The following is a 24,323-nucleotide window of genomic DNA, read 5'->3' as shown; positions in this document are numbered from 1 at the left end:
CGGCAGAACTGCACATAAACCTGGAAATATAGCTTCATTAACCAAGACTAAAACAGAAAGTAAAGTCCTGGCTTATTATGGGGATACCAATATGCTTAGGCAAGCGCAACCAATATGAGTGGTTCAAGAGAAAGCAATTTGACCTCTCAAAACAGGGGAAGTGAGCCAGAAAGTCCCTGTCCAGCCTTACTTCCCCTCTGGGGGCCAAAAAAACCCCAAACCTGACATTAACACCACACTGTTCATAAAAATTGAGATCTTTATTTAAACTCAAGCTATGGTGTGACAGGATGTACAGTACACATACAACACAGTAATAATGGGGCGTTACTGGCATGAAAGAACAACTTTCAGTTTCAATTCTCAAAAGAGTGAACAGTAAGCATGTCATTTCCCCTTCCTAAACAGAGGTCTGATCAAATATTATACCAAATTACTGTGTACTGAAAACTACACAAATGCACATGTGAGATGCCACAAAGACTGAAGTAGCCTTACTGTAATAGAGGGGAGGGTAGAGTAATATCAAATATCAAAAAGGATCCTAAAGCCTTTACATTAAAAAACAAAACAAGAATTCCATCATCACAGTTACATCTTTTTCAATAGCAATATTACAGGTTCTGAAATCTGAGCGCCACATAATTCTGGCAGAGCTTTCAACGAAACAGGTCAAGTGCAGCGCGTCTGCCCTCAGGCGTACATGTCCTCGCGGTCGGCATTGTAGATCTCGCCCTCCTGCAGAGAGGCAAAGTTTAAGAAGTGCGAGGGCCGGTGGACTTCGTGGTAGAACTCCTTCGGGTTGGCCAGCTGGAGGTCGTACTTCATGTTTGGATCGTGGCGCACGCCTGTGGTAAAGGGAATTGACAGGTTTATTATTAGCATATATAAATAACTAGAGCAGGGGTGCCATAAGGCGAGCGACCAGAACTAATTTTGTCATTTTACACATTTATCATGTAGAAAAAGAAGGCATACTGTTGTATATCTTACATTAGAATATGTCAGGGATTAAACGTTTAGCTAAATGTCTTCACATTTTGCCTAAATGTCCAGCCAATTTAAGGTTAAAGTGCAAAATGAGTTTCACATCCCTGAATCTAAATAATTGTGAAGCAAATCTGCACACTAAAATCAATGAAACAGACACTGGGGCAGTGGAAACATCAATGTATCCTACTGATCATTCAAAAAAAAAAAAAAAACAAGAAAACAAAACGTTGCACTCAGGGCAGATTTGGCAACAGATATATAGCAAGCAATACTAATATAAATACAAGAGCTTTGAATACTGACCCATGAAGTTGTAGTTCCAGGAGCACTGGCCAGGTACCATGAAGAAGCCCAGGAAACGATCAGACAGCAGCATCTGCACTCTTTCATAGTGAGACGGTAGGTAACCTTTGGGGTTGTTGCCCTTGTCCGTGTTCTGGCGACCCCATTCGTACCCGCTGGGTGTCAGCTTGTAGGCTGTGAGCGTGCATGAACCTGGGGTGAAGCTGAAAAGCACAGACAAGACACTCTTAAGTACAAGTCAACTATATCTGAAAATACAGTTATAACTACAATTTCTTTTAAAGAGTCTGGTGCATTTTTAAAATTTATTTTAGTAATTAAAGAGTTTTTTAATAAAATTATAATATAAATAAATGGATTTCCAATAGAATCACTATACTGCGTATTGAACTTGCAATACTTTAAACTCCATTCAAGTTAGTTTCTTTTAAACTGCTACAGATTTTACCTTCCTACACTCTTTTCATAGCAAAGTAATAAAGCCTACCTGCAAGTAATGATGATGGTCTTTTCTCCATCCCATGAAGGGTTATCAGCCATGATCTTGGCGTGGGTAGTGACATCCTGTGGGGACAGCTGCGGCGATTCATTGGGCTGCGTGTGAATCCAGCCAAGGGGTTCCATTTCCTGTTTAGGGAAAATAAAAATAAAGCTTTAAAGCTGGAACAAAGCAGCCAGCAACGCTATCATGTATCAATTGCTAAGAATAAACCGGAACTTACTTTCAGGTATTCATGACCAGGCAGCTGGTTGGGCAGGTGGACAGTCTGGTGAGTCCCCCACTGGGGCACCATGACAATACAACGGATCTCCTTCACCTGGGGGTTGTCAGGTGGGCTGGTGCCATACAGGTAGCCTGCAATCTGGAACAAAATAATATGGTCAGCATATATACCTGAGCATGTTGTTACAATGGGCTCAGTTGATGAAGTGATGTGTAATATGATGAATACATACCTGTGCTCGCAGATCTGAGATGCAGATGAATTTCTTGAGGACATTTTTGGGCAGGATGTAGGTGTAACCAGTCTCCTTGATGTCATCAGATGAGACGTAGATGTGGTTGGTTCGGAGATGGAGGTTCGCAGCAGATATGGCCCTGACATGGGGGGAAAAAAACAACAACAAACAAACATGATTTATAATAATAATGGATTGGATTTATACAGCGCTTTTCAAGGCACCCAAAGCGCTTTACAATACCACTATTCATTCACTCTCACATTCACACACTGGTCTTCCTATTAGGGCTGCACGATTTTGCATAAAATGAGAATCACGATTTTTTGGCTTAGAATTGAGATCACGATTCTCTCACGATTTTCTTTTCCAGTATAAATATTTATTGCACTTATTAACTGCACATCAACTTCGTAACAGTTGAGACTGAACATAAAAACAAATAAACATAAAAACAACAAATGTCTCACGTTTTGTTGTTGCCGCAAAATGTTGTACTGCTTGAAATTCCGTCTCCACCGTTGCTCGACGCTGCGTGTATAGAGCAGGTAGTGCAACAATAGAAAAATAGTTGCGGGACGGCACTGTGTAGCGTTTGTCTAGGGTGTTGATCATTTTCCTAAATCCCTCGTTTTGCACAGTGTTGATGGGAGCCATATCTTTGGTCAGGTGATAAGTAATAGCCTCCGTAATTTCTTTGTGCCTGCGGGAGTTCGACGTGTATAGGGAAGCGCTGTATAAGGTTCCCGTTATTGATGTATGGGTGGTTGACCGGGACGGATTTTCTCCTGTCACTTTCTCGTCATCCCTGACGTGCTCTCCGCTGTTTTTTCCCTGCTAATTTTAGCATCACACGGCACAGCTTCTGTATCACGTGGTATAAGACTCCGCCCTTGTCATTTGTTGAGCAGGAAGAGTGAGCGCTTGTTTTCATGCAGAGTACGTCCCGGATCAAAATGCGGTACAGTTGTCGTCGTCTTTTTTTTTTTTTTTTTAAATCGTTGTCATTTGGAAATGAGATCTCACATAAGTATGAATCGCGATTTTCTAGCGATTAATCGTGCAGCCCTACTTCATATTTTACTCAATCACGAGTGAGCTCTTAAAACAAAGTCTGAACCCCACAGAAGCTGCATTCATACCTGACTCTCCATTCAGTCTTGGATGAGAACGTCTGGGTCTCGTAGTTGGAGGTGGTGGAGGTGATGATCTCGTCTCCATGCTTGTTGACCGTGCGGGTCTGTGTGGCGGTAAGCTGCGACTGTTCTTTGGTCTGTTTCTCGATCTCAGCAATTTGCTGGCGCTGTTGAGACGGAGCTGAGATCTCCATTCCCAGGATGATGTCACGGATCTCAGACTGGGTCAGTGAAGCTACGTTCACACTGAAAGGAGACACAGGAAGTATTGACCACAAAACTGGTTATATTTAGCTCCAAGTTACAGAAAACAAGCAGCTATTTGAGGTACATACAGCAATTAGTTTGTGCAAAACTTGGGAACTCAAACTGAAGACTTACTTGTTCTTTTTGCCATAATCAGCCAAAATTAGATCTTTGAGTTGCACTTCCACCTTGATCCACTCCTCATCAGTGAGCGTGGGCCAAATGTGATGGGGCTCGGTGATAGTTGTTTTGTCAGGTTTAAGGATCACCTTGGCACGGTCATTGTTGACATGGAGCGCTCTGAGGATCAGGATAAGTCGAGAGAAGGCCTACGGAGCAGACAACCAAACACAAACTACTTACACAGGGAAGAGAGTAAGGGGGCTTTAACAAAAAATTAACAAAAAACCACCATCATTGTAAAACAATTACAACCCTGGTGTGAAACTCACTGTGTAGGACGAGATGGTCTTCAGCCAGTCATCATAAAGGTTGAACAGCACCATCTGTGGTTCTGTAGCCTTCAGGATCAGGTCTCCAAACTTCTCCACTTTCAGACAGGCCTGGAAGGGCAGCTGCAACTCCGAGCCTTTGATCACAATGTTGGGGAAGTCGAGCAAGTGGACCTGCACAGGGAGAACAATGCATCACAAACTGGAAAAGTGCTGCAGTCTGGTTTCACCTTTGAAATATTACACTGAGCTAATCTTCTAAAGTTTTATTAGCATAAAGAGTCTCACCTCCAGAGGGTCGAGCATGCCCTTCCTGGTCACAATGATCTGTTTTGGCTGCTCCTCCACTGGGAGGGAACGAATCAGAGCAGCCACTTCCTCAGCTGTTTTCCACTTGGCCAGCTACAGAGATAAAAAAAAAAAAAAAAAAAAAAAAAAAAATCAAGTTAAACACCTTTGATAAAAAAAAATAATTAACTTACTAACTAAAGCCTTATATTTCATATCTCTGCCACAAGCTATGCTGTATTTCTGAGTGTAAGGGATGTACCTGTCCCAGACGTTTCTGCCCAGCCCACACAGAGGTGTGAATGATTTTGAGGAAGAGCTGACCGGTCCTCGGGTTGAAGATGAAAATGGCTCCATTGATGGGCTTCGTGGTCAAGTTACCCTCAAAGGTCTGTTGAAATAGGTGGAGAATACATGCGACTACATTTTTTGCATTTTTTTTATATTATTATTATTATTATTATTATTCAAAAGCAAAATACACTTTACTTTCCTAGAATTACAAAAACACCCTTTTACCTTGTGGATAGTGACTCTGTAGACATTCGTGTCATCCACAAACCAGATGATCTGGTTGGAGAACAGTTCACCGTAGTTCTGTGAGGACAGGTACGGCTCAGTGGGCTCAGAGGAGTACAGCTGCAGACCTTTGCGGATGCGTTCCCTGAGCACATACAGGGCAGGGTTGGCCTTCATGATCTTAGCCATGGCCTGCTGGATCAAAGGCTTGCCTCCAGGGAACCAGTTACCATACGCACTACAAAACAAGAACACATAAAATGCTGGGTTTAAGTAGATGCTTAAAGATTGAAGATAAGAATCTTGTTTCCTATCTTCAAACAAGACAGTGCTCAAAACCTGGCCCTTAGACAATACTAACCTGTGGAGGTTGTAGGCCAGATCAATAGCAATGAGCACCCCAGTGGGAGAGGGGTAGATGCTCATGTTGTCTGTGGTGTAGTCGAGGAACTTGGCCCTGGCGTAGCGCTCGATGTCATGGGAGTCATAGTCACCCCATCGGAGCTGAATGTCAATCCAGTACTTCTGTGTGGTGGTGCTGTCCATCACGTCCCTGCAGGAGGAAGTGAACATTTCAATTTAAACAAGATTTTCACTTTTCTGTTTTGGACCTCATTATTCTATTATAAACTAATGTTTCATCCCCTAAAAAACTTAAAATCATGCTAAAAGTCATACTTTGAGTCAGCAAGCAGAGAAGGCCGGGAGACGTTCCACTTGTATGATGCAAAGAGAAGTATGTCAGCACAAGATGAGTTCATCTTGTAGGACTTCCTGGGGTGGATGGTCTCCTTCTGCACAGTCTCAATTTCCAGAGCATCCAACTCCTGGTCAAACACCTGAAAACCAGAATCAGAAAAAAACATACAAATTTACGTTCTGACTTGCACAATAATTCCTGTGCTGAGGAAAAAGTTTGGTAAATGAACAGAACCTACCTGACAGAGATCCATGACAATGCTCTCATGGATCTTCTGCCACAAGTGAGCCCTGAAGATCTGAATGAGGGAGATCTTCAGCGTTGGGATCTTGCCGTGCATGAAGATTCCTGTCAGGTCAAGCTGCACTTGGAAACCCACATACACCTAGAAATAAAAACATACAAACTAAGCCACTACAGACAATCTTTAGTTTTCCTACACAACAAAGACTCATATGTTCTGTAAGATGTTTCTTTTCCTCTCTGGTTCCTGGTTGTACTTACATTGGCTCTGTTGATGGTGGGTGACCACCAAAGAGTGAAACGACGGTTGGGGATTTGGTTGAGACCAGATCTCTGGGCATTAGTCAGCTTCTTCCATTTCATGGACTCCTCAAAGCCACTGGCCTTTTCCCTAAAACGCACAGAGAGAGAATCTGTTTTTAAAGGCAATTAATTAAATTTATGACAAATTAGTTTCCTGGCAGTTATACACTCGCCAAGTGTATCGAGAAAAGCACACAAAGTGATCCAAGTGTAAAGTCTATTGTGTGATGCTTGCAATATAATTAATTCCTGTAAACATTTAAAGTGCTCTCACCAGAAGAGACCCTCCCAGGTGGGGAAATAAGTGCCTTTGAAGAGTGTGTGCTCCAGAATGCCCTCCACGCCACCGAGCGCCTGGATCATGTCTGTGCGGTAGTTGTTCAGGTTCCACAGTTTGCCATCGTGTCTCTGGTGTGTCCACCAGAACGGATTCTGCTTCAGCACCTGCAACCAACCAAGGAAGAAAATACAATTAATAGCTGGAAATAGCTAAATGATAAACATCATGTAATAGCATACAGACACGTGCATTACAAATAAAACTGTAAACAGTCTTGTTGATCGGTAAACCATTAAAGTCAACACAACTGCTGCAGAGTGCAACTGAGACCAAGAGTCCCAACTATTTTTAATCTGCTTGAGTTTACTTAGAATGCCTGAATTATTAAAAGGCACTTCATGTTTTTATGTAGAATCTTAACACTTCTGCTCTTTGCACATCGCCGTCTCCATCATACCTGGTACTGTTTAAAGTCAGTTCTGACTCTCCAGCCTTTGTCATAGGCCAGTGTGTGTCTGTCCTTCTGGAAAAGAGTGTTGATCCTGGGGATTCCTCTGTCCCAGGAGTCCTCCAAATCCTCCAGAGTTAGACGCCTGGAATAAAGATGAAACACCGGTTATTATGGTGTCTAAACTAGCTGCAGTGAGTCCAAATCAGATAAGAGAGTAATCTGCTCTACCTGTTCTGGGCAATGGCCTCCTGTCTCTTGAGCGCATACTCAGCCCAGACCCTCTGAGAGTCGATAAACTCGCTCTCCCACGGCTGAATGTAACGATACAAGTTAGGGATCAGCTGGTCTTCTTCGTGGCTCATTCCAGACCTGAAGTGGGTGATGCCCACATCTGTCTGCTTGGACCACCTGTTAAAGAGTGAGACAAATGAGTGTGTGATTGGTCAAGACACCACAGCTGAATGAATTTACAGACTAGAAGTTCACACAGATCTGCAAGGAGACCTACCTCAGGTCTGACTGCGGGATAAGCACGTGGCCCATGGACAACATGCCGAGACCACCCAACTCTTTGGGAGTGTAGAAGACCACGGGAGGGAAGCGGCTAGGCATTTTGGAGTTGAGACCAATCTTAATACGCGTCTGAATCTTGTTCTCACACTTCACCAGCAGGTCCAGTAGCTCCTGTGTATTTACCACAGCCTCACGGAAGTAGGTCATCAGACCAATCAGAGCTGTGTTCCACTTATTCACAATCTGAAGATTAAAAATAGAGAAAGTAGTAAGTTTTCCTTGATCTAAATGCAGCTATAAAAGGATCAATGAATGTAACAATAATACTCTAGTTTATAAAAAGCAAGATCTCTGTTAACCTTGGTGAATGTGGTGGATCCAGAGGCCATCAGGATCTGACGCACTCTGTTGTGAAAACGCTGCATTGACTCATCATCCACCCGCAGGAAACACTGTGCTGTCCTCTCTTTGGTCACCTGAACAAATAAATACAAATGTGAACTTCAAGCCCATTTAATCAAAAAAGGGAAAGTCTCTTTAGTCTCTTTAATTTGTTTTCCAGACACTATAGCAACAGGTTTGTTAGCATTATAAATTTCACCTCATTCTGCAGGTTCCAGACACCATCCTTGTGAGTGAACTCCTCATAGCTGGTGCGACACTTGGGAAGGATGCGGCACTCAAACCCACACATGTTGAAGAGCAGGTTGGGGTTGTCTTTGCTGTACACGGACACAAAGCTGTTCTCCCACTGGACTGTGGTCACAGACCTGGGCAGGCGATTCTTGATGTCCCAGAACACTGCGCGTCCACTGGGAAGATTATTTGGCAAGTTCAAGCCATTTTTCATAAAGTCTAATTTTCGTTATGTGCAATATTCAACAAAGATTAGATCTACATAACAATAATCTACAAGCTTAAGAGTGAAAGGTTGAAAGAAAAACTCACAGATTCACATCATGCTTCATCAGCCTCATCCGGGCATCACGAGGCCAGCACTTCTTATTGTTGTAACCCACAATGTTCTCGTTGTTGGGGTCCGGGTGCTCTGTCAGATACCTCTGAATCAGGTCCCTGGCCTCATCAGCAGAGAATCTAGAGCCACAAAAACAGTGACATCACTTAAATGTGTAAAAACAAACAAACAAGTGAGAAAATGTCATCTTATCACTTAGTGCAATCCTACCTGAAGAAGATGTGGATGCGGTCGATGTAGCGGCAGTACAGTCGGATTGGGTGAGCGCTCTCCGTGGCAGTGTCTTGAAAACTGAGGAAGTCGTTGGGCATCTGAGGGGGACCAGCCATCTCACTGGCACGGTGCAGGCCGAGAACCAGGAGGTCCATCACCAGACCGTAGTACTGCACGATGAACGAGGCAAACTGGAGACCCCTGATGATGCCGTAAGAGTTGGTGTGGTTCATGTCCTATGTGAGAGGAATGAAGATGTAGAGAAACACTCAAAAAATAAATAAATCTAATCAGTTATCTTTAAAACTCCTATATGAAAAGAAATAAGCACCCTTACCTTGTAGTTGATGACCACGTTGTTCTTGGCTGTCATGTAATCAGCAATGTTGTGGTCAACGATAAGACGCAGCAGCCTGTTGAGCAATGTCAGATCAATCTTCTCGTACATCTTCTCATAGCGGGACTCGAGCATCACGTTGCACTCTCCTTCTCCAGTCTCCCACACGTCCTGCAAGTTGTTGATGCCTGAATAGAATAAAGGAGTATTTAAATAAAGCTGAAAATGTCATCACATTTGCCCACAATGTTATTCAAACTGAGATTATATTGTATTCTGGATCCTTTCTGAGATACTACACAACACAATCAGCTATATTCGAGTCTTACCTTGGCACCACTTGTAGACCAGCAGCGGTGGTGGTTCTGTATCAGCAGGTTTGATCCAGGGTGGGAACAGGCGTCTCTTGTCTGCTTCATACCACAGGTACTGGTCCAGGTAGGCATCAGTTATCTTCTCCAGGGGCTCCACATCATACACTGGCACCAGGTGGCTGTACAAGTCCATGAACTCGATACCCACCTGCAAAAGAAGTAGTCACTTAGAAACTAACAAACGGATGTGATGAGAAGAAAGACTTTTACAACAGAGAAACTCAAGGCTGTAACAGAAATCAATTCTTCTGGTGGTTTCCCAAAACGACATCCCAGTAACTATGTATCTACACAGAAGCTAGGAAATACTGCCTCACATTTATGTTACTTATGTTTGTAAACTGACCAGTGAAACAAAAAATAAATTAGAGCAATACATTTTCTTCTAGTGTTCTTGTCTACTGTTTAAAGCCAGAAACATCCCTGTTAACTAAATGAAACTCTTAGAAAGTATCCACACATCTTCTCCCTGACCTCTTTGAAGGCTCTCTGTGTTAGCAGGTGACGCTTGATCCTGGAAAGAGCCTCGTGAGGGTTGTCGTAGGCCTGCTCTATGAGCCCGAGCTCCTCCCTCTGACTCTGGTTCAGACGAGACTTCACGCTGGAAGGATTTAGAGTGGACATGGAAACAAATTAATAATAAGCAAAACATACTCTGGCAATTCTGCTGCCTGATGTGAGAAAATATGCATCGCTAAAGTTAAAGGCAATGTTCTCAGCTTGCTTACCTGTATGCTTCTTTGAGCCTCTCCAGCGCCAGGATGAGCAGCTTGGTGTCATGTTTGTAAGACAGTGGGGGGAACGGGATTGGTGAGAAGCGCCGACTCTCCAGCCAGTGCACAGTGGTGGTGTAAATGGCCACGGCCTCTTCTGCAGTGATGTAGGGACCATCCTGTAAACAGAATACACACACTTTCAATTATATGGCAGAAAACTAAAGGATGCAGCCATTTTTACCTGAGACCTGTTTTCGTATATTATAACATCATGTAATAATCAGAAAAGTGTCTGAATAGTAAAGGGCCAGTGGCAAACGCAACCAGCAATCAAAGAACCACTATTCACTTTAATATTCCTCCAGTTCTTACGCACAGGCAGGCAGTCCAATGCAAGTGCGCCTTTGTAGGAGGACAACAATCATCATTTCACCTTAAATGCGTTGACAATGCAGGGACTTTACTAGAGTTCTTTTTTTAAGATTTCTTCTTAGAGTATTACCTTCAGGTAGTTGTGCTGTCTCTCCTGTTCAGCTTTCAGGTACAGACGGGTCAGTCTGCCCAGGTTTTTCTTGCACACCGTCTTATCCACAGTGGCTCCGCGACGGATTCGCTCACGGTTGTAGTGGGCTGTGTTGGTCCACCAGTCAGCTTTGGCCTTCACGTATCGCAGAATCATGTTCTCAATAGGAGTAGGCAATCCAGGTACCTAAAGTGAAAGAAAAAGATAACATTAGATATTTTCTTCTCACTTAAATTCTAATTTTTAACAATGTTTGTAGTATCTTTGTGAAGTTGTTCCAATATCTAATCAGTGCTTTCAATACTGTTCCCTTTATTATCCAATTACCTGATATTTTATTCATGTTATCAAGAATTTCACAAATCCTTATTTTTCAAACCACAGGCCATCCATTCAAACGTAACAAGACACTCAAATGTCAAAAAGATTCCTGAGGAGACCTGACCTTCCATGGGATGTTTGCTTTCCAGCACCTCCAGGACTCGCTGAGGTGCTGCAGGATGGTTCTGGCCTTGTTCTGTTTGATCCCCTCAGGCATCATGTCCAAGATGTCATGCATCACAGCCGCACGCAACTCCAGGTCAAAGTGAGACTCCACACGCTGTTTGGTCACAGTCTTTGCAACACCCTTCGAGTGACGTCCTGCAGAGGAAATCAAAGCAAAACCGCCGCTGCTGCTGAAACTGCTACGGTTTCCCTCAGAGAATAACTGACCGTGTCAGAGAATCACACAAGTAAAATATGTATGTTCAGACCTTCAAACTGTCTGGCCAGCAGATTTCCGAGCCACCGCTCCAACAGGGGGGTGATGCCCCTCATGAAGAACAGCCACACCCTCCAACCAGGGGCCCAGAAGCCACAACCTGGACCCTTGCCCACAGGACCCTGAAAACACAGACAAGATTAAAACTTAAATGTGATTGTGGAAAAATATTTATACAGAAAACAGCTTCACCTTAAGTGTGCAAATTGTTAACATGGGGCAATTACTCACGGTATTGAAACGGTAGTAGATGAGATGCTTCAGGTCTTTGCACATCCGGATTTGTCTCATCAGCTTGTACTTGTACCGGTACATGCCTGTGAGCTGACCCACATGAGCGAAGATGTACTGCAGTCCGTCAGCCAACTGCAACACAGAAACACACCTTTGGTCACATGTGCAAATCAATACATAAAAATAACTACTGAAAAAAAAATTCAAATAAAATCTTATGAACATGAAAAAGATTTCCCAAAATCCTTTATCAATACAAAAGATACATCCTTGCATTTTATACTGCTTTTCATTAAAGAGCGCTTTTACCGCTACCCTATGAAAGCAAAGCTTGGCCAATTTCCACTTCACAACTAACCTGGAAGGCATCAACATTTCCCAGTCTGTACTGCACGTGGCTGTCAACCACCAGCTTGCTTAGACGGAGAACCTCTCTGCACAGATGAAAGGCATTGCCGAATCGCGACTTCTTTCTCTCCTGAAGGAGGCAAAAAACAGTCATAGGTCAGCAATGGTCAAACGAAGTGCACTTCATACTAGAATACAGTCAGAGACTTAACAAAAACAAAATGTGAAGTTAGATCCTGCTCTGCAGATTGTACCTTTGTGGTCAGTGTCTTGACAGGCTTCAGGTTGAAGTTGTAGTCCAGATGCAGGTAGTTGAGGTTCTTACGATGGATGAGCAGATTGAGCATGTTGTAGCCCTGTCTGCAAACCTGCAGGCCAACCTCCACCCAATCCAGCTTTGTGGACTGGAAGAACTTTGTGGCCTTAAAGGAGCGGAATAGGTATCTACAAGACAACAGAGGGATAACTTTTACAGATGAACTTGGATAATGAGCAAAATAAATAAAGGTTTAATTAAAAATGCGTGAAAGCAGGATATCAAAATAAATCCAAGGATGCACACCTCTTCTTCTGGGCCTTGGGTGGTCTGTGTTTGAGAGCATTGAGCACGTAGTACTTCAGCAGTTTCTGGTATGACACACGTACTTTCACTGGCTGTCCAGCAGGGCAATGCTCGCGGTACCTATAAAATATTTTAGCAACATATGTTTAATACTTATCAGACTTTTTTTATTTTATTTTAACCCTAATGCAAAACAAAATCTTCCACACAGCCAACATCTCTTCAAACAGTAAAGTACTTCAGATTTACTCCTGTCCTAACAGCTTCACAGTTTGCTCACCAGTTCTTGATCAGGGGGATATCGATGGCACGTCTTGTTCGGCCAGATCTGAGGTTGAAGGGTCTCGGCGCCCACAGGAGAGCAATGCCATTGGCTGTGTTGTCTGTGTAGAGTGGGGTTTCTTTGAGGAAGGGTTCCACAAACTCAGCAAGCTCAAACTCCTCATCATCATCTGGCAGAGGCTCCTGACTCTGAGAGGTCACAGGAAAAACAATGAATCACTTTTAAGGGCAGAAGGGCTGGAATTCAACAGACTATAAAATAACTAGAAGAGTTATCTGAATGGTGAAAGGTGATCTGCAGCTGCAGCCAATAATAACAAGTCACCATTCATTTTACTATTCCTCCAGTTCTTACGCACAGGCAAGCAGTCCAATGCAAGTGCGCCTTTGTAAGAGGACTTTGATGCGGGGTGTTATTCACCAAAGGGAGACAAGTAGATAATGTGCAACACTTACCTTAACAGAATGTCTGTGTGAAATGGGGTTGATCAGTGGGTCAAAGTAAAATGCAGGAAGATCGGGGTCTTCTGTTTTGATAAAAACCACATTTGGTGTGTGGTACCTAGGAAAAAAAAACAAAAACGTCACAAATGTTGCTTTTATATAGCCATTATGAAAAATAAAACAAATCTATGACGTTTATAAGCGATGAATGTCTCTCCTGTCTTGAATGAAAAAGGATTTTTCAGTCAGCCGGTATTTCAAGTTCTCACCAGGTGAGGTGGACGTGGTGGGGCAAATTGTTGTACAGGTAGGGGAAGCCGATTTTGTACTCTGTCCTGATGGGCTGTCGGATGATGATTTTGTTGATGTCGTTGAACTCGTTCCAGTCTTCATCCCTACAGAGGATACAGAGGAACCAGTTAGGACACAAAAACGCCAGCTTCTATTTTCACATTATGTTTGGAATCAAACAGCAATATCAAACAATTACAAGAAACATTTAAATTCTGCACTTTATTAACATTAATAACAATAAGTCTTTAGAATATTCATTTTATAAAAGGGCAAAAGAACATACTGGAGGTTGATGTCTCTGACCAACGGCTCAAACTTTGGTCCTCCAGGGATGGCCATGTTTAAAGCCTTGGACGTGAAGAAAGCCTTCAGGTCAAAGAGGTAAAAGTAGTTTCTATCAACCAGATCTGTCAGAAGCTGATTGGCCAGACGGTACAGTGTGGACATCATAGGCAGTGTGAACTGCCAACGACGATAGGTGGTCCCATTCACAAACCTGAGCAAGACAAAGATAAATCATCAATTAATGTTTTAAGCAACTTATCAGTTGAATATGTAAACCTGTCTGTGAAGAGAGCCATGGCTGCTTACTTGGCTGTGTCCTTGAGGGGCTGATGTTCATAGAACCAGTCCACAACTGAAGCATCTTCCTCTGGATCAAGCTCCATCTGAATGGCCTCCAAGGGTTCCACATCAAGAATATTGTCAGCGTAGTCCAGTGGCGGCTCCTCATCATCAAAGGGTGGAAAGCGCATTCTTTTGAAGTGCCGACGATCTCTTTTCTCACGACGCATCATGATCCACATGGTGCTGGGATTAAAATCGGGAAAGAGACAAATTTACATTTTATTGAATGGAAATGATCACAGTTGGCTTGAAAGTTTTCAGCAATAGAAACTCTCCCTTACCCCCACTGTGAAATGTAGACTGGCTCAATGACCCAAGGGATTTCATTGACAAATGAAATGGCTCCAGTGATGTGATAAAGCACGGGCACATCTCGAATCTGTTCCCAAGGCATCGGCATGTTTTCCAACAGCTTCAGCACTGCATGGGGCATGTACTTGAGGGCACTGTTCAACAAACAGACACAGAACAAGCATATGAAGATGTTATCAAGAAGTAAAAAAAACACCGACTTTTGTTAAGACTTTTAAAAAGGGATAAAGGAGTCATCTTTACCCAAGGTAGACCCTCTTGTCATGGCGAAACTTTCTATTGGTCATGTCTCCATGGTCCCTGATGATCTTGCGGACATGTTCAGGTGGCATATCTTCCTTCTGAGCATCCACAAAGCCAAACTTTCTCTTTTCTGAGTAGCGCTTTGCCTGTAACTGCTGCCATTTTCTTGCTGTAGAGTTGAAAGACATTTAATAATCGCAAAGTTAATCTTGTCCATTTGTGACAACATCTTTGCTAAAAGCTCAAAACATGGAAGTCCCGCTTTAGTGGATACAAACAACATACCCTTCTCTTGTAATTTCTCCTCAGACATGTAGTCTGGGACAGGTGCAGGAGGGGGCACACCAGGCGGTACAGCAGTTGGTACCCCTGGTGGCACACCGGGTGGCATCGCTGCAGGGACCCCTCTGTAAGGAAAGGCAGCTGCCATGGTGCCTCACTATCCAAAACAAAGACAAAAACCAAGGTATTAAAATAAGTGAGGTTTTTGATTATAACTGTATATAATCTAAACCCTGAGGAGAGAGGCGTTACATGTCAAAAAACCCAAATTACATTTAACTGAAACAAAAAACTGATCAGAAACATATTACACTGGCACATGAATTCCTTGTCTGGCTCCTGCAACCCACAGATTAAATAACAGAAGCCACAAAGTGAACGCGTGTGCTTAATGCCTTGCAAAGTCTAGAAAATAGAATGGCCTTTGACATAAACGCCTTTCAAAAATAAAAACTAGCTTCTTAATTCGGTAGAAAATGCATTTATTTCACATTAACTCATCTGTGTAGCTTCAACATCTTCGTGCTCACAGTTGATGAGCTAGCTAGGTTAGCCTAACATGGCCTCCCGGATGGCACAAAACTGCAACAGCAAGGCGAACTTTGCCCGCGTTTAACTGTTGTTAGCTCGTCCAGAAACAGCGTAAACTCGGGATATCATTCATAAATGGCTACATTATGTTACATGTAACACATTGTACTTCACGCCGCAGCACCTGTTATTAATTAGGCCAAGCGTGGAGGAAGCGGCAACTTCGCCAACTGCTAAAGCTAGCACGGTGGCTAACGATTGGGTGAGAGGTAAAACTAAGCAATAACAGAATGCATTCAACAACACGTACCTCGCTTACTTCACTCCCAGTGTTTCTTATCGTTGGATAAAGCCTTAACCCGCACACAGTCAGCTAGCACAACATTTCTTTCTTATTCTCCGTGTTTTCCGCCTCAGTGTTGGGTTGATGTGCGCTAACACAAAACTGCATAGACGCACGACGGCGGACACACGATGAACGAGCTTCAGTAGTATTCACAGACGGCGGTTACGTCCGATATTTCTCAACCCCCGGTAAAGAATCTGCTTTACGTCAGTAAATATGCGTAGAAGTTAAACAAGCGCAATTTTTGCGAATACCCGTATGATCCCGTTTCCGGCGCACTACTGCCCCCTGCAGTGTTGGAGTGCGATCCTGTAAAGTTTGTTGCTTAAACAAAAGCATGATTTGCTGATTTGTTGTATTATTTAATCACATTCCAAATATTTCATTAGTTATTTGCTTCTTGTTTTATTTCTGACCTGAAGTCGTTTATTTCTTTCGTCATTTCTCTTTCGTCCTTTGTACTCCTCTCTAGGGACTACAAACACAAATGTAAATCTCCAAAAGTTGATTCTGTTCACCTGGACGTAGCGTTTTGTGGGAGAAACGTTTCGTCACTCATCCAAGTGACTTCTTCAGTCTCACCCGAGGACAGTCTGGAGACTGAAGAAGTCACTTGAATGAGTGACGAAACGTTTCTCCCACAAAACGCTACGTCCAGGTGAACAGAATCAACTTTTGGAGATTTACTTTCCTGGATGATTGAGAATGCATCAAGACAAATGTAGATTGCTTTGCCGCCACCCCCCGCCAAAAAAAAGCCGGTCACGACAGACAAACAATGATGCCTTTATTGTGAAAAGACCACACCGGAAGAACGGCCAGACGTGACCCCACTGTCGTCTTTCACACCATTTGAATTTAGTTTTTGTAATTTTGACAGCTTCTCGGAAGAAATGGCGACCAGTGAGGACGTGCGGGAAAATGTGAAGGTACTCTAGTCCTGAGTGTCGCCCAGACACTGCTCAGCTTTCTGTTCATTCACAGTTTATGGACATTTTTTTTATTTTGTCCACAGTTATTCGAGCATTGCAGAATAGTTGCTCGGGCGCCATTAATTTATAACCAGTGGAATTTCTTTTGATTTTAATAAGTTTCTTTTCAGGTTATTTTATGTATTCTGCAAAAGAAAGGTTTGCGGTGTCAACTTTGCTGTACGTTGTCTTAATAAACGTGCATGAGGACAGCTGTTAATGTGGCTGTGCAGAAATACTACGGCAAGCGGCTGGAGTCCTCGGGTGATCTGCAGACAGGTGCCGCCTCCTGCGGATCGTCCTGCAGACCAGCGCCCAGAAGTGTTACCGAAGCTCTGAGTGAGGTTCACCCTGAGGTGACCAAAAGGTGAAATCTCGCTTTGGAATCATAAGCAATTAAAGGTGTTTTTATTCTTACCAGATATCAGCAGTGAAAAAAACACAAATATGAATTTTTCCAAACTTCATTTAAGAAAAGCAAGGCCAAACACCATCACAATCACAAACTTTAGACATCTTACTACCAGACACCACATCTTTCCATAGATTTTCTTCCACTTATCCTGATCTTTTCACTTTTGCTCAGGCTGGAAGCATTTGGTCAGCTGATATGGAATAGACCCAGACAATCAGATTTTTGAGATTCCCACTTATGGGATCATTCTGTACTGCCTGATTAGAGACAACAGGTTTTCCTGTAATGACTGGTGTTATTGGCTCTCTTCAGGTTCTTCGGCTGTGGTCTTCCATTTCCAGCAAAGCTCGAGGGCTGCAGAGTCCTGGATCTCGGCAGTGGCTCCGGCAGAGACTGCTATGCTTTTAGTAAACTGGTTGGGCCGAATGGACACGTGACTGGGATCGACATGACACAGGAGCTGGTAATTACAGGTTTCTGCACAGATGGCACTTTGATGTCTGCCCCTTCCTGATGTAGTTAATTCATGTTCTTTTAGATCACAGCAGCTCGTCAGTATGTTCAGTATCATCAAGATAAGTTTGGCTATAAGGAGCCCAACGTCACATTTGTCCAGGGCTACATGGAGAACCTCAACGAAGCTGGCATTCAGAGTGACTCCATGGATGTAGTGATGTAGGTTTAAATGATGTAGTTGTGTTGGGTGTCAGGTGAAAAAAAGGAGCTTTAATTTGGTTGTTAAAGTTTTTTCCCCTCTTTGTAATCTCTTCAGATCCAACTGTGTGATCTGTCTATGTGCTGATAAAAGAGCGGTGCTGCAGCAAGCCTACAACGTCTTGAAGGTTACCCTGACGAATCATCATTAACACAAATAAATGTTAACATGTTGTCACACACACACAAAGAAATATAGGAATACAAGGTGCACTCACTTATTTCATACAGGAGGGAGGTGAGCTTTACTTCAGTGATATGTTTGCCAGTAAGATCATCCCTGATCACATGAAGCAAGACGCAGTCCTGTGGGGTAAAACAAACACTACTTCTAAATCCAGTTAATTCAAAGCCAACCATCTCTGCCGTCACCGATAACTCTTCAGTCCCCGTCTCCTCTGACTTAGGTGAGGGGATGGGCGGCTCTCTGTTTTGGCCCGATCTAATCTCATTGGCCCGCAGCATGGGTTTCAGCTCTCCACACCTCATCTCAGCGAGCCACATTGTGGTCTACAACAGTGAGCTCAAAGCAAAAGCAGGTAACAAAGAGGCACATTTTCAGACAGCATTCACTCTGATTTCACAACTGAGCAAGCTCTTCATTTTGTAGGCGACATCAGTTATGCTTCAGGCACTTACAGGCTCTTTAAGCTGCCCAGAAGTCCAGCGATGTCAAACGCTACTGTGACCTATAAAGGGACGTTGGCAGAATTCCCAGATCAGCTGGACTTTGATTCCTCCCACTGCTTCAAGGTATAAAAGGCACCCTTTCTCTTATCAGCATGTACGCAGAGACATTTATTAACCTGCTTTTATTCTAAAAACACAGGTGATAATTAGTCTGGAAGTGTTATGGTTTTTAATTTCAGAAAAACGACATATATATCCAATTAAACTCTTTTCCTCTTACACAGAAAGACGTAGCAGTGCAGGTAAACGGAGAGATGGCAGCAGTCCTCCAGAGTTCCCGTTTCTCCTCCGACTTTAAAATCCAGATGTTGGATAAACAGGAGTCCAAGTCGGAGACAACGCCAGAGGTATCCAACACCACAAGTTCACTGTGGCTAAAATGCTTTTAAATTTTAACTTTTTACCCCTTGAGAGCGAACTAAGAAAAACTCTTGAAGCTCTTTTCTGAGCTGAGCGGTCGTCAAATCACGTTTTTAGTGATATTGACTGAGATGTCAGAACGCATTATTAAAGGTACAGGTCGTTAATTGGTGTTTTGATATGGGAAAGAGTTAACGCTTCAGCGTGCTTAAGTTATGATATTAACATAGTTTTATCTTCTCAGTATTGCCACCTCAACCCATTTCTGCTGGCTGACAAACTGGGATCCTCCGTGAAGCAGTGCTCTAAAACAAGCAAATGAAGAGGCAAGTGACTGATCTGAAGGCTTAACAGAAATGTTATTTTTGAATTTCGGCTTTATAAAGACATAATTTTACTAACTAATGGGGAATCTTGTAGATAATCTCACAGATCGTGGCCAGTGACGTGTCTCCATATTTCATATTTAGACATAAAATGTATTTTTGTAGAAAACAAGTATGTTTCTCTGTAACACTATCAACTCAGAGTTTGAGCTTCTTTATGCTGATGTCATAATTACCATGTGAACAACAACATTTACAGAAGTGGAAATAGAAATACTTAATGACATAATAACCCGTGTTTAATATTTGACATGGAATTTTACAACAGCATAATAAAACGACTGCATTATAGGGGATTTAAACAGCAACATTCAGGTACTGAAGTGGATGCATGACGAGCAGCTGCCGACAGGCTGACAGTGTTAAATACGAAATGACGTAAACATTCAGGGGTGTTGAAACAGAAAAGTGTCGCACATGTTTAACATCTTTACCACCATAAAGGAGTTGTTTATTTTAAGGAACTAAAACATGTTTAAAGATGCCGCACACTTTCTCATATCATAAGGAATACATGAGCTACAACTCTGTTGTATAATGTATTAAGGCACTACAGTACACATAAAAAAAGAGGTCAAAAACAAACTTTTTATCTTATTTATCTTTCATGGGCAGTATTTTAAAGTGTTTTGTAAATGTTGTAAATGTAAATGTTGTATTCTCATGTGAAGTGTAGTGACGTGTGTGTTTAAGAAGTTTTGAGTGTATAGTATGAAATGAAAGACATTTAAGTAACTGAGAAAGTTGATAAAGTCTTAACATTTTCAGCTCATAAAAACATCCAAATGCACTCAGTGGCCACTTTGTTAGGTACACCTGCTCAACTGTACAAATATTGAATCATCCAATCACATCACAGCAGCTGGTTATCTCTTGATGTTCAAACTTAGTGTCTGAATGTGAAAGAAAGCTGCTTTAAGTGACTTTGAATGTGATGAGATTGTTGGTGCCAAACTGGCTGGTCTGAGTATTTCAGAAGCTGCTGATCTGCTGGGATTTTCCCACATAGAAATCTCGAGGGTTTACAGAGAACGGTCTAAAAAAAGAGAACATATCCAGTGAGTACTCAGCGTAAAAATGCCTCGTTCATGTTGGAAGAGAATGACCAGACAGCTTCAATCTGAAGCTGAAGGTAACAAATAACCATTGGTTACAATCAAGATATCTAGAAAAGCATCTCTGGGAGCACAGTATCTCAAACCCTGATGCAGATGGGCTACAGCAGCAGAGGACCACCAGGGCTATGCGACCAAATTTTTCAGTGGTGCGACTAAAAAAAAATATTCGGTTGCACCTGTGCGACCAACTGTTCGGGTAGCAAAAAAAAAAAAAAAAATCTGCAACCTTCCCTGTGGTCAGCAACAGACACACATTATGCCCCTATCGTGGACTAAACCAATCAGAGATAGTCAGGGGCGGGACCTCTCTGATTGGCCGTGGTCCAGTTGAAAGTGCAGGTAGAAGTGGGAGGTGAGTAGCTTGAATAAAGTGATATCAATTCATTAAATCCTGAATCGACTTTTAAATATAACTGTGTTTGGCCAGAAACGCCAGATTCTCAGATTAAAGCTCACAAAACCATTTCAACAACAACCATACAGCAGATGAGAGCAGGTACACGGATTCCACACAAAGACGTAAACACAGAACGGACCAACGCATCAGAATCAACTTTGTCTTTCTCGGCTTTCTCACCCGACGGCCCGTAGACGGACACGCTGTCGGAGCTTAACGATCCTGATGCGTCCGGTCCGTGCTGTGATTACGTCTTTTTGCGCTGATTCTGAGCTGCAGTTTTTGTCTCTCTCCAACCAAAATTCACCGAGCCAGCAGCAAAAGAAGCAGCAAACTGCGCTTCACATTTGACCAATGTCGTCATGAATTTTGCTGTTTTGCTTCCACGACTATTAAAATCACACTTCATGCACAGCTGGCTCTCTCTCTCTCTCTCTTTACTTCAAGAACAGTTTTATTCATTCGCTTATTACCCACCAGTCTACCGTTGTTTATAGCGCTGTTGGCTGCTGTCTTTTTCTTTTTTCACTAAATGACCTCAGATAAGAAAGCCTATTTTTTCTGTTGTTCAATACTGAAGAAATTTAAACTTTATATGCAGAACATTGTAGAATATTTTTAAGGTTATCTGCTATAAAAAGCCAGACCAGGAAAATCTCCTTCATGTTTTTCTGTGTTTTATTCTCAGTTACTTTCACACAAAGGCATCTGCTGTGATGTTCACAATTCTGATGAAGTCAGTACTGATAAATGATCAGAATTATAATATTTCTGACTGTCTGAGGCTAAGTTGAATCGAATCGGGACTTTGAAAACCGGAATAGAGTGGATTATAGAAATCAGTGATGATACCCAGCCCTAGTGAGCAGCCTAGGCACGACAGAAGTGGATGTAGCTGTAATAGGAAAAGAACTATTGCTAACTTTTCTGTTAAGTTAAGGCCTGATCCTTCTGAAATTCATAGCCAGTGCTCTGACACGGTGTCATCAATCTTTGAATGCTGAAAAAGCACAGTGTATCCAGAAAAACACATTATATTATATAAATTATTATAAAATTTGTGTGCGCCTAACTTTTGTGCCCATGGCAAAAAGTTAGTCTAGAGCCCTGACCACACTGGGTGGCACTCCTGTCAGCTGAGAAAAGGAAACTGAAGCTTCAGTTTACACGGCTCATCAAAAATGGACAAGAGAATGTAAAATGTTACCTGGTCTGATGATTTCTGTTGCGAGGTTTAGATGGGTCAGAATTTAGCGTAAACAACATGAAAGCGCAGATCCCTCATGTCTTGTCCCAGGGATTCAGGCTGCTGGTGGAGTAGATGTGTGGGGGATTTTTCTTGTCACAATTTAATGTTGCCTGCTAACCTTAACTACAGACTGTACCTTCCTAAGTAGGGTTGCAAAGGGGCGGAAAATTTCCGAAAAGTTTCCGGTAAATTTCCATGGTAAGTTAAGCTTGGGAATTTTGGAAATATTCCATATTGGAAACTGTCCATGGAAATAATGGGAATTATGGAAATTAATGGGAATTTAGGAGAACTAACTGGGAATATATTATTTCCAAGCATAAATATAAACAGAAATCATAAGAAAACCTCCATGCAAAATGTTTTCAACAGATATTTAAACAGATTTATTTGTAAGTACAGTAGAATAGAACACGTTTCAATAACTTGTTTCATGGATGAATAAAAACAGAAATGTTGAGTTCAATATTACCATCCCCTAACCCCGCTTATTCAAAAATGCCCCCTGTCCAAAAATCTCCACAAAGTCCCATTCAAAAGGTTAAATGAAAAATGCCACTTATCCTCCAAAACGTCCCATTAAACATGCAAATCTTCCTTCAAGCAATCCTCTTTTCTCATTTTTGCTCAGTCAATAGACTCTTCCTGGACCTCATCATCATCCAACAACATGTCCACTTCCTCAGCATCCAACTCTGAGTCTTCCTCTTCAGTGTCACTTTCCAGCCTTGTTGAGGATGGCTCTGTGTCAGGCTCAAAGAGCCGTAGGTTTGCCCGAATGCCGACCAGCTTTTCCACTCTCACATTTGTGAGCCTGTTGCGAACCTTTGTGTGGGTGTTCCCAAACAGTGACCAGTTGTGCTCGGAGGCAGCTGATGATGGTGGGATTTGGAGGAGAATGGAGGCTACAGGTGCAAGGGCCTCAGATTCACATAGTCCCTTCCACCAGGTGGCTGCAGATATGTGCTGGCATGACTGCCATATTCCATCCCCTTTCCAAAGGCCTTGCTTTGTTCGATACTTTGCCAAACTGCCTAGAACTTTGCCTTTATCGAGACCCAGGTGGTCAGACATGGCTGTAATGACCGCATAGGCACCGTTGATCTCTTCCCCAGAAAGTATGCCCTTGTCATATTTGGGGTCCAGCATGTATGCTGCTGCATGCACTGGCTTCATGCAGAACTCCCTCCGCTGTTCCAATGACTTGACCACAGCCGTTTCCTCTGCTTTCAGTAGTAGGGAAGTGGGCAGAATTGTCTGGATTTCTTCTTTGAGTTCTGCAAAAAGGCACTGGACATCTGACAAGATGGCACCATCCCCCTCTATCTTCGCTATTGCTGCTGCAATAGGTTTGAGGATTTTCTGACTGCTAGATACTCTAGATACCCAGAACACATCATCCAAGATGACCTTCTTGATGTCACTGTCGATGCCTACAGACTGGGATATGGCCATCTCTTGCAGAGACTCCTTTCCCTTCAGAAGGCTGTCAAACATGATAACAACACCACCCCATCGCGTTATGCTGGGAAGCTTCAGTGTAGTACTCTTGTTCTTTAACTTTTGCTTTGACAGAAATGTAGCGGAAGTTACTTGTTTGCCTTTAACATATTTCAGAACTTGCTTCACTCTCTTATTCAGAGTGCCCATTGTTTTTAGTGCCATTATGTCTTTTAGGAGAAGGTTTAGTGTATGGGCTGCACAGCCAATAGTAGTTATATGAGGGTAGGTCTCCTCCACATGTGCCCAGGCAACCTTCATGTTGGCTGCATTGTCAGTGACCAGTGCAAAAACCTTATCTGGTCCAAGGTCATTGATGATCACTTTTAGCTCATCTGCAATGTATTGGCCTGTGTGTCTGTTTTCCTTTGTGTCTACACTCTAGTAGAACACAGGCTGAGGAGTGGTGATTATGTAGTTAATAATTCCTTGTCCCCTGATATTGGACCATCCATCAGAGATGACTGAAATACAGTCAGCTTGGTCAATGGTCTGTTTCACCTTTGCTTGAACTCGACTGAACTCTTCATCCAGTAGATGAGTAGACAATGCATGTCTGGTTGGGGGAATGTATGCTGGTCGGAGAACATTCAAAAATCTCTTCCAGTACACATTGGATGTCAGCATCAGGGGTGAGCCAGCTGCATAGATTGCACGAGCGAAACACTCATCTGCGTTTTTCTGGCTAGTGTCATCCATAAAATCAAAGAATCCTCTGATGCCAGAGGG

At 42.7% G+C, this 24,323-nt stretch overlaps 2 protein-coding genes across 5 annotated transcripts; one reads left to right on the top strand and one right to left on the bottom strand.

Moving 5' to 3' along the window:
• Nucleotides 1–241: 241 nt before the first annotated feature.
• Nucleotides 242–15,927, bottom strand: prpf8 (pre-mRNA processing factor 8). The gene is made up of 43 exons (XM_082504178.1): nt 15,759–15,927; nt 14,921–15,074; nt 14,636–14,804; nt 14,362–14,526; nt 14,045–14,263; nt 13,737–13,949; nt 13,429–13,554; nt 13,172–13,277; nt 12,714–12,904; nt 12,434–12,553; nt 12,126–12,315; nt 11,882–12,001; nt 11,521–11,655; nt 11,282–11,411; nt 10,972–11,168; nt 10,506–10,712; nt 10,016–10,179; nt 9,762–9,888; nt 9,243–9,435; nt 8,914–9,101; nt 8,574–8,812; nt 8,336–8,482; nt 7,989–8,199; nt 7,747–7,863; nt 7,383–7,630; nt 7,103–7,282; nt 6,881–7,016; nt 6,418–6,587; nt 6,102–6,231; nt 5,836–5,982; nt 5,576–5,736; nt 5,259–5,450; nt 4,898–5,135; nt 4,641–4,769; nt 4,379–4,492; nt 4,091–4,264; nt 3,774–3,967; nt 3,399–3,638; nt 2,254–2,395; nt 2,019–2,159; nt 1,784–1,923; nt 1,297–1,499; nt 242–848 (listed from the first exon to the last, which is right to left on the bottom strand). Exons 2-43 carry the CDS (start codon nt 15,063–15,065, stop codon nt 694–696), a joined length of 7,053 nt encoding a protein of 2,350 aa, XP_082360304.1. The 5' UTR covers nt 15,066–15,074; nt 15,759–15,927; the 3' UTR covers nt 242–693.
• Nucleotides 15,689–23,593, top strand: LOC309688451 (arsenite methyltransferase). Of its 4 annotated transcripts, none has more exons than XM_082504185.1 (11): nt 15,689–15,710; nt 16,675–16,723; nt 16,999–17,132; nt 17,493–17,643; nt 17,719–17,855; nt 17,953–18,022; nt 18,126–18,207; nt 18,281–18,433; nt 18,505–18,647; nt 18,809–18,931; nt 19,189–23,593. In XM_082504185.1, exons 2-11 carry the CDS (start codon nt 16,688–16,690, stop codon nt 19,264–19,266), a joined length of 1,107 nt encoding a protein of 368 aa, XP_082360311.1. In that variant the 5' UTR covers nt 15,689–15,710; nt 16,675–16,687; the 3' UTR covers nt 19,267–23,593. The 4 variants fall into 4 exon arrangements, with proteins under 4 accessions (XP_082360311.1, XP_082360310.1, XP_082360312.1 ...); XM_082504184.1 differs by having other exon boundaries at nt 15,694–15,717; XM_082504186.1 differs by lacking the exon at nt 15,689–15,710 and having other exon boundaries at nt 16,159–16,723; nt 18,302–18,433.
• The last annotated feature ends 730 nt before the right edge of the window (nt 23,594–24,323 follow it).

Source organism: Aulonocara stuartgranti (genome assembly GCF_965226115.1).
Source record: "Aulonocara stuartgranti genome assembly, chromosome: 14".
Lineage (NCBI taxonomy): Eukaryota > Metazoa > Chordata > Actinopteri > Cichliformes > Cichlidae > Aulonocara > Aulonocara stuartgranti.
The sequence above is the reverse complement of the archived record's forward strand: the minus strand, read 5'-3'. Positions and strand labels throughout refer to the sequence as shown.

What these genes read in the sequence shown, in the direction of transcription:
- prpf8 (XM_082504178.1), bottom strand. Translation starts at nt 15,065, where the DNA reads ATGGCAGCTGCCTTTCCTTACAGAGGGGTCCCTGCAGCGATGCCACCC. An exon ending in CCACCATCAACAGAGCCAAT is followed by an intron (nt 5,983 to 6,101) that starts GTAAGTACAACC and finishes TTTTATTTCTAG; the next exon opens with GTGTATGTGGGTTTCCAAGT. An exon ending in ACAGAGTCACTATCCACAAG is followed by an intron (nt 4,770 to 4,897) that starts GTAAAAGGGTGT and finishes CTATTTCAACAG; the next exon opens with ACCTTTGAGGGTAACTTGAC.
- LOC309688451 (XM_082504185.1), top strand. Translation starts at nt 16,688, where the DNA reads ATGGCGACCAGTGAGGACGTGCGGGAAAATGTGAAG. An exon ending in CACCCTGAGGTGACCAAAAG is followed by an intron (nt 17,133 to 17,492) that starts GTGAAATCTCGC and finishes GGCTCTCTTCAG; the next exon opens with GTTCTTCGGCTGTGGTCTTC. An exon ending in GCAAGACGCAGTCCTGTGGG is followed by an intron (nt 18,208 to 18,280) that starts GTAAAACAAACA and finishes ATAACTCTTCAG; the next exon opens with TCCCCGTCTCCTCTGACTTA.